This window comes from Oxyura jamaicensis, chromosome 1 (genome assembly GCF_011077185.1).
Source record: "Oxyura jamaicensis isolate SHBP4307 breed ruddy duck chromosome 1, BPBGC_Ojam_1.0, whole genome shotgun sequence".
Classification (NCBI taxonomy): Eukaryota; Metazoa; Chordata; class Aves; order Anseriformes; family Anatidae; genus Oxyura; species Oxyura jamaicensis.
In genome coordinates, this window is record NC_048893.1 from 74,090,716 (window position 1) to 74,104,234 (window position 13,519).

At 45.7% G+C, this 13,519-nt stretch overlaps 1 protein-coding gene across 8 annotated transcripts in view; it reads left to right on the forward strand.

The window, feature by feature from the left end:
• The window catches only part of ITPR2 (inositol 1,4,5-trisphosphate receptor type 2), a 281,796-nt gene extending 268,938 nt beyond the window's left edge, over window positions 1–12,858 (forward strand). For all 8 annotated transcript variants that reach the window (XM_035321166.1, XM_035321220.1, XM_035321176.1 and 5 more), the window contains 2 exons: window positions 7,850–8,011; window positions 9,198–12,858. In XM_035321166.1, the coding sequence (XP_035177057.1) occupies window positions 7,850–8,011; window positions 9,198–9,284 (249 nt within the window). In that variant the 3' untranslated portion in view covers window positions 9,285–12,858. The remainder of the gene's footprint in view (window positions 1–7,849; window positions 8,012–9,197) is intronic.
• Window positions 12,859–13,519: the final 661 nt, after the last annotated feature.

Below are 13,519 nucleotides of genomic sequence, written 5' to 3' on the forward strand. Positions count from 1 at the left end.
GAACAGTGCGAAGAGTAAGGGTTCTCCTTTCTCAGCTGGTGCAGCAGTGCAGAGCACTGTCTTTCCTTGCTATCCCCTTGTGGTGGCAGAGGACTGCTTTGCCATTGCTGCCAAGGAGAGCAGGCATGTGCAAACCCAACAGTAGAGCATGACAGCGTAAGTCAGAGAGGAGAGGAAGGTAGTCACAGTGAGAGCATGCTGAGAGAGCTGGGTCTGTTCAGCCTGGAGAAGGCCAAGGGTCACAGTGTGTTCCACAGGGTGCACTTAGCATAGGGCTATAGAACAATTCAGGTTAAGAGGGATTGCCAGAGATCCCGCAGTTCCACCCCAGCTCAAAGCAGATCGAGATGAAGCAGGTTTCTCAGGGTCTTGTCCATTTGCATCGTATCTGCAAGAATGGGTATCTCACCACCTCTCTGGGCATCTGTTTCAATACTTGTCCATCCTCCCACTAAAAAAAAATGTGTTCTTCTATTTAAATGGAATTTCCCATGTTCCAGCTTCCACTGTATCCTTACACTGTGCGCCTTGAGGGGAGTCTGGCTCCATCTTCTGCCCCAAAGTAGTTGCAAGTGGCAATACTCTTTCGAGGTCCCTTCCAACCCCTACAATTTTGTGATTCTGGGAACACTCGCCCCTTGGCCTTCTCCAGGCTGAACAGACCCAGCTCTCTCAGCTTGCTCTCATAAGCCCTTGCTCCAGTTTGTCAATGTCTTTTTTGGTACCAGGAAGCCGCAAAGTGGACATGGTACAGCAGATGCAGTCCTACAAGTGCCAGCTGGATGTGGAGGATCACTTCCCTCAATGTGCTGTCTGCACCCTGGCTGGGGCAGCCCAGGATGCGTTTGGCCTTTTTCACTGTAAGGGCATGCCACTGACTCACATTCTTATCGCTTACATATGGTTTTGCCCACAGCAGCAGTGCTAGATCACATTCAGAAAATATTTCTGTGATTGTTTTCATCTCTTGGAGGTACATGCCAGTGTTTCATGTCTGCTTGATGAGCTGGAACTTTGGGGTCTCTTTCTTGGAAAAGCAGGATCCTGTACAGTGTTTCAAGCTGAGAATCAAAATAGCCACATACACCATCAGAGATTTGAGGTTTATTATCATTCCTCACCGTATTTTGGGGGGGATATCTGTACTGGGTCTGGCTGGGATGTTAACTTTCCCTGCAGCAGCCCATACAGTGCTGCACTCTGCACAAACCAGAACACTGATACTGAAACTCCATGAGACATTCATATGTTGACTGGCCCAGATACCAGTCCTGCAGAACTCACAGTTATGCAGAATTCAGGTGATAGATTCTGTTGCAGCCCTCAAAAACATTCAGCCAAGTTAAAATAAAAGTAAATGCATCAATGACATTGCTAAAGCAGACTGTGGGTCTGTATTACAATTCCAACCTTCTTTTAGTGGGAAACAGATTTCTATATTTTTCCATGCACTGTTGAAGTTGTAGGATTTATCAATCTAGCATAGACCCAGCCAGACATATTAGTTTTCTTGTTGCATAAAGATTTATCTGTAATTACCAAGGTTTATTTTTATTTTCCTTGAATTACTGTTGTGGTTGCATTTAGCTGCATAACAATTCCTGATTTCCCTCCCTATATTTTTGTACAGCACAGATTGCTTATCAAATACATTCTTAACATTAAAGTGTCAAACAGGATTTGCAGAAAGCTATTTGGGTTTGTAGTTTAGGGTGAATGTTTATCAAATTGTGGATTAGCTGAATCATGCACTGAACCAAATTATTATTGTCTGTGATTAAATCACAAAGTGGTTATTGCCCTGTGTCATCTAAAGCACAAGATAGTTTAAATCTTTAAAATCCCTTTTTAAGGTGACTATAGGAGCTACATAGCTAGAGTTTTAGGACCAGGTAGTTTTCCATCCCTAGGCAGGAAAAAAAAAAAAAAAAAAAAAACAGTTTTCAAAAGGTAGCTTGGACTGATCACACTCTGCTTATATGGGCAACTGATCTAGAAAAGAAATGGATGGACTTATTTACGCTTCAGACACACAGAATCGTTTTTCAGTAAATAGACCTCTCTGTACCTGGAGCTAAAGTATTTTTTCAAGGTGCTGGGTTGGAAAAGGGAAATGAACAGTCCTGCTCGTTCTTGTACCTGAAAGGACATGAACAGCCTGCCTAAGAGCAGCAGTGTCTGAAGTTTGTTTCTATTCATGCAGAGATGCAGGTCTGAGGGCACAACTGAGTCACAAGTGGTTGAGCTGTGCAGCATTGCCCAGCAAGGCCACTTGTGGGATGTGGAGGCCACCAGCAGTGGCTCCCTTGAATGCCCCAGAAGCAGGGTCTCACCACCCCAGTACACACTGGTCATCTCTCTAAAGCCATAGGAGGTTTTTGGCAGGCTGCCACCACAGTTCCCATCCACGCAGCACATGCCAGCAAATGCACATCACAGAGCAGAGCTCCACTTGCAGCCCAGTGCAGCACACTGAGCCTCGTAGCAATTTCCACGCTCATCCTTCGTGCTCCTCGGCAGCCTCTAGCTGGGATGATCTGAGTGCTTTAAGGATGCTCGTTTCTGGAGCCTTGCTGTGTGGTAACTAATCTTGATGGCCATGTACAGGCCTCACTGAGTCACAAAGGAGCGAATGGCTTCTGCAAGACGGGGAAGTGGTGGGCTGGGGAAGGCGAGGGCAGCTGGGGAAGTCACAACCCAGGAGGAGTCACTGAGTAGTCACAGCTCCTGTTCTTTAGTGTAGAAAGGAGGGAAGTCCTGAAGCTGCTTGTTTTCATGTTGCAGTACGGGGTCAGGGGGTAGAAAGGGCTAAGAGTCACTGCACTAGGCAGTGCCTTCTAGGGAAATGAAAGTCTTGTGAACCTGGTGGTGGTGTGGTACTCTGAGCCTATGGCGAAGGCACAGGCAGAAAATATGCATTAAACAGCCTTCACTCCTCTACTTCATCCCCCTTGTCCTATTCTTTGACCTATTTTCTCTCATTGTTATCTAGTAATCTATTTTTTAAAAGATTCAGCACAGACTCTCCTGCTGGTTGCAGCTGATCCATCTCTCTGCTAGCCTGTGAAACCAACACCTCCTAAAGAAACATCCCCTGCCAATTACTCTGGAGGCATGGATTCAGCTCAGCATGAGAGTTCAATTGAAGCCAGTTGGCCATGCCACCAGGACAGGGATGGCTCAAGAAAGACTTTTTACAAAGTATAGAAACTCAAAACAAATTTCTTCCCTCTTTTCTTCATCCATTCTCAGGAGAAAGTCTCTTAGAAAACTCCAGGAGGCAAACATAGATTTTTAGTCTGAGTGTTCCTCTCTGAAAAAAAAAAGGGTTTGTGGGGTTTCTCGGCAAATATGAGTAGCAAATCCTCTAAGCCCTGTGATTCCTCAGGTGTGTGCCCTTGCGGCTATGAGCATGCAGGGTACCTTGCAGAGAGGTGCTCGCCCCGTGTGAGCCTTCTCTCCTAATGGAATCCTGCCAGGGGAATTTGCTGCTGGGGAGGAAGGAGGGAGTGGGTGTGCTGGATCACCACAAGAAATGTCTGCTCTGCTCGTGTGCAGTCTCCTTGGCCCACAGCCTTTTGGCTAGCCCCACCTGCCCTTTTTTTTTTTTTTCCTTCCAGCTGAACTGACAGAGGGGAGGCTGCGGCTCCTTTCTGTCCCTGCAGCCTTCCTGTCTGGCTTACTCTCTGCCCTGGACACAGACGTATACTTAAATATGAATTCTGCAAGGCACACATCATGCTCAAGGATGGAGGGTGTAGCAGGAAGATGCTGTGATCTGTAGGTGGGCTGCTGCGGTTGGGCTAAGGAGAAGCAGCTATCTTGTGCAAGAATGAAATAACAGTAAAAACATACTGCCTTCAGCACCAGCTGCTTAGAAAGAAGGCTTCAGTGCTTCGTAACAATTCATTTTGGAGTGCTGCATCCACATAGCTCACCCTCTGTGAGTTCTGCTTGAGTTATGCCACCTTGCACTAGCCTGGTTGCTGCTTATAGACTGAGTCCTGTGACAGCTGTTTGCAGAAGTCTGTCCTGCTCCCTACCAGCAGCCTGCCTTGCTTGCACAGGTTGTTGGCTCAAAATGTCTGCGTGAATTCTATCTCAAGCAAAATGGATGGATTTCTAAGGATAATGGCTTAGGCATGGCAGCTCACACACTTCGAAGTCCTGTCCCCACACCAGTCAAGAAGGTAGGTGGCAGCAAGTTAGAGGGCAGCAGGAGCACACCTGCAGCGCAGACAAGGCATGTTCCAGCTTTAACATGTGTTAGTTGGTCAAGGTCAACCCTGGACTGAACCCATAAATATTTAAGTCCATGAAAAAATGTTTGGTGTTGTACAAACATGTTAACTACCTCAAGTTAATTGTCAAGCAATTACCTTGGAGTAAAAATAGCTTTCGTGTAGCCAAGCAGTCGCAGAGTGCCTGCCGCCCTGTGAACACTTCCAATTCACTAAAATTTTCTGCAGGGGAACCTTTTCCGATTTGCGTTGTAGAGCCTCGCAGGTTTGTGATTGAAAGGTTTTGTCCCCAGAGGCAATTGCTGTTAGTTTGTGGTTCAGGCTCAGCAAATAGGGCCATGTGCTGAAGCTAATTTTCATGCTGCCCTTTAATAATACTAGAGTTTTGCAGGTCTCGATCCAATGAAAAAAACATGATAATATTGACCAGCAAAAGCATGCCATTCAGCGAGGGAGTATAACTTGTGTGCAAATTATAATGGGATTGTTGGTGAAGGCCAGATAAATATTTTTAACTTAAAGACAGGTTGTCTGATATTTTTCATGACAAAAATACACAACTGGACTGGATTTCTTTGGAAGTGTATTCATGCAAGAATCAAGAAGCAAAGCTCTTCCACAGCACTTGGGACTACCAAGTGAGAGACCTGTGATCAGCTGTTTCACCCGGCTATGAAAGTCAGTAACTTACTTTTATGAGATCTCCAGTCCATGCAGACCCATCAGCTTCCCTCAGAACTTGGCTCAAGCCCTTGCTTGATCCTCCACAACCTGTCAAAATAATGTCCAGATCTTCTTGGTGTGTAACTAAACCGCAGCTGGATTTCTTTCTTGGGACTGATTACCCCAGCATTGCTGGGAAGGCAGATCTGGACACATGGGGGTGAGCAGCGTCTGTCATTGAGCTCCCAGGACTCTGGGGCTCCTGATGGCCAAGGTGGGCTGGCACAGGGTTCAGAGTTGGCCCAGCCAGCTACCATCAGCACTGCAGCGCTGTGTGGCAGCTGGTGAGTTGCTGCCTGCCCTGTCCCTGTCTTCACCTGTTCCTGGTCACCCCTCTCCCCATACAGTATAAAGTTATGTAGAGGTGGAGGGAAGCAGGTGACACCTGGGAGCCTTGAGAGGCAAGACGACTGAGTCAGGATGTCTGGCATCCACACAGATTTGTGTAGTGTGCCTCTGGATGCTGCAGTGTGGTGGAGGGTCAGTCTGCAAAAGCCCTTCCAACACAGCTGGGGGTCTCTGCCTTGCGCCCTGGAGAAGCGAGGGAGTGGCAAATGGAAAACAAAACTAGCAAGTGCATTTCACAGTCCTGGCAGCAGTACTCAGCAAACATGAGAACCACAGTGATGGTGTCTCAAATTCCTCTCCCTCTGCAGCTTGGCTTTAGAAACTTTGGCATTGTAGTGAGTCTTGCCAAAAAGGACTTCAGCCTCTCAGCTGACTCCTGTGGCAATGTGTCCTTGAGGTTGGTACCTTCAGGTGCTTCAAGCAAGAGAAGCTGTGATGGGGGTAGATATCAGAGCTTTCCAGGAAATATTCAGACACAACTGCAGCTCTGTTCACTGTAACTCCTTTGAATTCACTTTCTGTGACTGTAGTGGCAGACAAATTTGCTGGCAAATGTTTTGCCAAAAAAAGAAAAAAAAAAAAAAAAAGAAAAAAAAAAAGGCATTGATCCAGCAAAGTGCTGTGCACAAACTAAGCTTAGTCTAGATGACTATACCTGCACTTAATGCTAGGCACGTGATGAATGCTCTGCTAGATCCTAGCAAAAGTAAATTTAAAATAAATATCAAAGTGTGCTCATGGAAAATGAATGCTGGTCTTGTAAGCATACAGGATTGCAGCAGAAATCAGAGTCTACTGCTCCATGTGTCCGACAGGGATATCCAGCAGGGAGGAGGCACGTGATCTCCACCAGCAGAGCTGGTGAAAACAGGTTTTGATTTGAATGAGTTATGACCCATTGAAAATGGCATCATGCGTAACCACAGCAAATTGTCATAATGAGATCACGAGGCTCGAAGAAGTAGGCAGTGAGGAAAGTCCTCATTCCACCAGTGCACACGGCTGACTGAGCCATGGGCTGCAAAATGCAATGAAGGGGCACACCGTCTTGTTCCCTGGACATCTTGTCATCATAGTGACAGGACCAGAGGTTGTGCAGCCAGACAAAAACTCATTAGAATTGTTGAGTTAAAAGGAAGAAAACAATCCAGAACTCGTATGGTTTTGCATTTAGGCTTATCCAGGGTAACAGAGGGGGGTTGGGCTAACCCAAATAATGGAAAAATATAAGCACTGCTTCCATCCTCACTGCAGCTTTCTGAGTTAGCCTGGGTGTTTCTAAACCATGTTCTGTCAGAGGGCAGGGTCTGGTGTTGAGGCAGAGCATGGCATAGTCGAAAGCAGCATTCTCTCTCTGGAAGCACAGTAAAACTGCATTCGCTTGGCACTTCCCTGGGCTCATAAATGTTTGGAACCCTGTGAATCTGCCCATGGAAGGGGGTAGAAATGGGGGGAAATGGTGCTACCTGTGGGGAGCCATCCACCGTGCAGGGGACAGGAAGAACCATGCTCCAGCTCATGCTATTTCTCTTAAAGTTTTCGAGTGCACATGTCTTGTTGCAAAACATCATGCATATGATCTAACCACATCCTCCCACTCCCCCCAAGGTGGAGGGCAGAGGTGCACTAATGTAACGTATCAGTAGATAGGGGACCTATTTCCCTTGTCTCGTGCATTAAGGCAAATCAGGCTGCTTGCCGCTCGGTTGCCACCCCTCCCAGGCTTGCACCCTCCAGTCTCCATCTGTTACATGCTACACACAAATATGTGTGTCTCTGAGGATTCAGACTCATGCTGATAGACAACATCCCAATTTACATTTTTGTTACGATTAGATTCATAGCTTGAGTCCATGGACATCCATGTGGTGCTTGGTCCTTAGCAGGTTAGCCCTTGGCTGTGGGGCTGTGCTTGTGTTTCCTTGAGACATATGGTCTTAGTGGCACACTGAAGCCCAAGGCATTCAGAGGACCCCCAATCTGCCCCTGTGGGCAGCTGAACTCAACCCAAGATCCCTCTGCTCTTGCAGTAAGCACGCTCCAGGCCAGCCTGGAGAGGACTGCAGCATGTCTCATTTTCCTGATGTTGGCTCGCAGGCACTGCTGCAGGGACAGCTGACAGATGGAGGCCAGCCAGGCTGAAGAGAGGTGCTGGGGAAATGTGTCTTGCATGCACTTCAAAGCAAGGCACAGGGAGCACAGAGGAGGTACCAGAGAAGCCTCCCCATGCATTTGTGCATGCCAGAGCCACAGATGGGAGGTGGATTTGACAGCCCACACCACAGTCCAGGTGCACCAGTGGAGAACCAAGATTTTGCTGTTGGTGCCTTCTTTGTAGACAGAGGGAAGAATAGAAAGGGCTGTGTGAAATACCTGCTCAATAAAGTGGTTGTTAAGCTCACTTTGCTGTGTGTTGTCTGCTGAGTAGAAGTCCCACTGAGTTTTCATTTTCTGGTTTTAATTTTCTGGTCTCATACTATTGAAGCAGTATTGCATAAACCCTCACTAACATTGCTGTTTCTTTCATCCCTATGTAGGAGAAGAATTTGGACTGGTTCCCTCGGATGAGAGCCATGTCCCTGGTTAGCAATGAAGGTGACAGTGAGCAAAATGAAATCAGGAACCTGCAGGAGAGGCTGGAGTCAACCATGAGCCTCGTAAAACAGCTTTCCAGTCAGCTTGCTGAGCTCAAGGAACAGGTGAGTGCCCTGTCCTGGGCAGCAACCTGAGCACATGTGGGTGAGTGCGCTGGCTTCCCTCGGGTCACAGTCAGGACACTATTACAAAAGAGACTTTTGTCCCAGAAAAGTTTTATCTTCTAGTAAGCTTTCTGAATAGACACATTGATAGGGGTTTGGGCTGAAATTGTACTCCATTAGCAACAGCAGAGAACAGGTAAGGGGAATGAGTTATGAAATCTTTACCATGGGTGTGTGAGGACAGAGGGAAGCTGCAAAAGCAGTGGTGGGCTTTGCATATGCAGGTACTGCAAACCTGGCAGTAAAACAAGAGTAGCATCAGAAAGAGCTGCCTACTGATAGGAGTCTGTAGAAGCTTTCTGAGTCTGACACATGGGGATTTCCCCCTGCTAAATATCCATTACGTTGTTGTGAGAACAATTTGTTGAGCCTGTCGCTTCGCTTGTGTCGCCCTCTGTGCCCGTCCCTTGTCTCCCCTCCTCTAGCATACTGGCCTTCTTCACAGCCCTGCCTCTGCCTCACTCACCTTTCTCTCACTGCAGAGTCAAAAGGCCAGCTTTCATTTTACCTAAGATGCCAGTCACCTCTGGTTTGTTCATTACAGTTTCAGAAAAACATCTTCATGCTTTCTTTATGGAAAGAACTTCCAGTGGCATCAAGTTATCTAATCATCCCCCTTCAGATCCCTTCTTAAAACTCTTTCTCCCTGTGAGAAACTTGACAAAGGTTTAGGCTGCATGAACTGCAACCATTGCTTATTGTGCTTATCCTACTGTCCTGGGTGGCTTTTTCATCCCCCTCTGCCTGAACCTGCTTTCTCCTGGCTTAAATTTAAACTCTTTGGGGTTGGGACCATCTTTTAATTCTGTCATTGTATAGCACCAAGTGCAAATGCTGTCACTCTGCAGGGCTACACAAGGTAGCAGCGCAAGGGATGCACTGTAAAACCTGCCACTGGAAAAGAACAGTGTACAAATGAGAATGAAATGTCCATCCTTTGCAGAAAACAGATCTCCCACTTCAAAGGCATCTCTTACTTCTAATTTTTAATGCTGAAGAATAGAATTCCACTCCCTGTTGTTTTGCTTATATGTATCTTGTTTTGTGACTGCTAAATAATAGTAAAAGGTAAAAAGAAAAAAAAAAAGAATCTCAACTCGTCTCTCTCTCTGCCTTTCCACCTTAGATGACAGAACAAAGGAAGAATAAGCAGAGGCTGGGCTTTCTTGGATCAAACACACCCCATGTGAATCATCACATGCCACCACCCTGATACCATGGGGAGAAGCTGTGACTAGCCTTTCATCAGTATTCCTGCTTTATTATAGAATAAAAAGCTGAGATTGAGAGGAGTGAACAGTGCCTATTGTTACAAAGTTAGAAACAACCAAGTGCCAAGATGTTAAGTGGTTTAGCTCTGGGAACAATTTGTAGCTGTTTTTCATGGTTGAAAGGGACCACGACCTAGAATGCAAGATATACAAGGGAGCTCGTTTATATTCATTCAAGGGGTCTGACTCAGCTGGGTTTGTGCTCTGCAACTCAATGGCTTCAGTGGTAGCTGCTGCCTGTGATGGAAGTCAGGGCAGTGCTTGGCCACATCCCTCAAGCAGCCTTCAGCTTTCTCCTCAAAGTGCTCAAGACAAGCAGAAGAAGGAGAAATGTTTATTAGCGCAAATATAACAGCTTGGTTCAGAATCAATAGAAGTCGCTCCTTGTCTTATTTGCCAAATAGCAACATTAGTAATATTTGCTTGGCATCTACTATTTTTTAATTTTTAATATGTCAGTTGGGTAAGCAATAATGTTGCTTCAAGTAACTTCTACTAGGAGGGAAAGGGGAGAAACCTCAAAAGACTGGAAAAAAAAAAAGGAAAAAAAAAAAAGAAAAAGAGTTGCAAAGCGAAACATTAATGCTTTTAAATTTTAGCTGTCACCATGCAATTTCTTATTTATAACATGGAGCACAATGGATCTACAGCCATGGGAATGTTATGCGCATAACATTGACAATATAACTGGAAGTGATTTCTTTCTCCTGGATTCAGATGTTCTCGATTAATGTGGCCATGAGATTTCATATACTGAGGAGTTAAACTGTTTTTAAAATTCAAGTTCCAATGGAGGATTCAGGAAAAAAGAATATATTTCTGTAGTTTGAAGCATGTATGGATTTTTTATAGATATTTTTTATTTTGTAAAAAGCTTAGAAGTGCCTTTCTGTATGGAGCCATAATGGTGTCATTACCTTCCATAAACACACTGTCAGCGAGAGTTGACTTTAGTAAATAAGCACCATATTCTGCCAGCTTTCTTCTGAGCTGAAGATTATGGGCTTAACCTTCCTCTGCCTGCTCTTCCTCATTTTCAGGGGTTGCAGGATCAGCCTGGGTGACAGGGGATGGAGACAGATGCCAGAGGAGCTCTCTTCCAGCTCTAGACTCTAAGGAAGGCAGCAGCCAAATCATCTGTGCAGGTTTCTGGTGTATTCTGTACTTCCTGGGATGGTTTGATAAGGAGAGTTACAAGTTATCCACAGAGCCCAGGGGGCATTTAGGGGAAGATTTTCAGGACACAAATGGAAGTTGTGGTCCCAGTTCACTTTCATTTGCTTAGATTTTGGATACCTAATTGTTTTTAGTGAATTTGAAAATGTCGCAATTAAAGTGGAGTCACTTTCTAAATCAAATTATTTTTACAAGAAGTTCCCCCTGTAACTTACTTATTTTGTTACAAAAGCCATTTTGATAAAGGGTGAAAATACTGTTGGCTCCAGTATTTCTAGTATCTCCCTGAAAAAATGCTGTCTTGTTATTAAGACACAATTCAAACCAGCAGACGTAGAATAAAGAGAAGGGAGGAGCATTTCCCTCCTTTCATCCCAAATTCAAGCCTGTTCTTAGAAGCCATATCCTTTCTTGTGTGTGTGTCAACGAGGTGGATGAGATAATGTACTTTAGGGTCTGGATGCTTACCATTGGAGCATTTCCCTTTGGCTTCTGTTGGGTCCTTTAAATATACTGTGTGAAAAGCAGAAATCTGTGTATTTTCTGAAAAGAAACTGTCTATCTGTTGACTGTAAGGACGTTTAGCCCCTAGAGCATCCTGGTTGTGAGAAGTGATGGCCTTTCCCAGGTGTAGGGTGTATTTTTCCTGTATGAAACTCTTCTGGAAACCTTGATCCAGCCAGAGCTCTGCCTTCACATGCTAAGGCAAGGAGCACGTGGTGGTCATCAGAACCAGCACAAGGCTGGTGAAAGCGAGCAGTTGGACACAAGGATGGGGAGCTAAAGTCATCTACAGCTCCTCTGGCAGTGTTGGGATCGCAGCCTTGGTGCGTCCAAACCCCAGTTGTTTCATGGGCAGGAGGAGTGCTTGAAGGCAGTGTGGGCAGCCCCAGGGCTGGTCGGTGCTGCAGAGTGCTGGCTGATGGCAGGAGAGCAGAGCAGATGCTGTGGCACAAGGAGCTGATGGTAGGTAAGCTGCTAGGCAAGAGGAGAGCTTGAAGCGGAATACAGAACAGCGTTTGTCTTCGGTGAATGACTGGGATCTTTTAGGAATAAATCTCGGAGTGTGCCTTCATGCTTACTGTTATGAGGCCATGATGCTACTGCACCAGCATAGCTGTGCTGGTGAAACCCCCCTAAGTAAGGCTTGTCTGTGAGAACAGGCTTCATGTAGCAATTATCGTCTGACACTGAGAGACGTACAGTGAATTTATTCTGGGAGTTTGCATCAGCCACATGCTGTGCAGTAACCAACCCATGGAAAATAAGGCCAGATTTGCCTCTCTGACTAGTCCTATTGTAAAGCATGAAGCCAAAGGAGTTGCACACAAACATAAAATCAGTGGTAAGTTTGTAGAGACTCAGCCCCTGCAGCTGTATTAATTCAAATGAGTTTATGCAGCTCATCAGATCTAGTCACAGCTTCTGTTTCAATAGCAATTTCCATTTCCTCACGCATATGTATGGCCATTAAAGGTATAGAGCACAGTTTATCAGAATTAGGATGAATTATTTACTATTTATTAGGGAGTCGCTACAACTGGAAGTGGTTGGCACTTTTGTTGTTTACACTTGGAAAAGCAGCTGAACAACTGCATCACAGGAGGTTTCTGCTGCTTGAGGCAGAACCCTTGAGACTCGATGCATTTGTTCCCTGAGCTGGTGCGGTTGCATGCTGCTGGTGCTATGTCCGGTGCCCTGACTGACATCCCCCTCAAGAACCCAAATTTTGCTCTTGAGAAGGGAGAGCAAAACCATCAAGAACTAAGAGCTAATAGGTGCCAATCAGCCTTTGCCACATTGCCTTTCTGCTGTTTATAGCTTCAGAGAGAGCCCCCTGTAATCGATGCAAGTAGGTGATGCTACTTGCACAGACTGTAAATACATGCCACTGAGCGCTCTGATGTTTTTGCTGATTCTGCCACAGCTTAGGCCCTGTCCTGCCACTCTCATCCATACAAGTAATCTTTACCTATCCATGTGGTAACTTCAACAGGAGGCTTCTTACTTGAATAATAGTTGCAGGAGCCAGAGCCCAAGCCTTAAAGATTGTGAAATATCCCCATCAATGAGTTTATAACAAGGGAAAAAATAATTGTTTTACACATATATTTATATGTATATCTCTGTTTAGTGCAGCTGGGGTATCTTTTTCTTAGGCAAGCATCATCATTTGCATAGCCTATTTATTTGAAATGATTGCAAAGTTAAAACAACTAAGAGCTTTTAATGTCTTAGAGGGATTTATAATTATAAGCTCCTTGACAGTTAAAATCTGCTTAAGTAAATGTGTCCATTGCTGCCGAATGTACCTTTTAATAAAGTATGTCATTTAATATATGTGTTTGTCTTGCTTATTCTTGGTGCTACAGTGTAGGGAAATATGTGTTGCTGAATTGAAGGCTTCTGGGAAACATGGAGCATTTGTCCCACATCAGAGACTGGGCTGTTGCAGTAAATGTTCCAGGATTATTCCTCAGTTTCTTCTACGCAACAAATCAGGTGCCATCAGCACAGTCCTGAATGGAGAGAGGCCAAGTCCAGCAATGAAAGTGAGGACTTACTTTGCATCAGGCACAGAGCATTCCCTTCAGGAGAAGGGATTGGATTGCTCGAGGAGTGGTGACAGGCATATAATTTGCTTGAGTGCTTTTTGTTCTCTGCTCACTGTCACTGAGGTGATGGCTGCGAGCATCACTGATGGTGCCCAATGCCCCCAGGGTATCCTGTTGCACATTGGTTCAGCCCTCAGCCCCCGGGGAAGCTCTCACTGCCTGCTTGGATCTGGTCTGAGAAGTCAGTGAGTCACTGCGGGGCTTTGAGCATCCTGAGCATCGTGCATGACAGTCAGCAGGGCGTGAGTGACTCCATGTCCTCATGTGCCTCATGAGGGCAACTGGGCAGCCCCACCAGGGCTCGCAAGCAGCATGTGATGCATGTGCTCAAGTGCATGCTCGTGCAGCATGCTTCCAGCAGTCAACATCCTTTCAAGGCAGAGTTA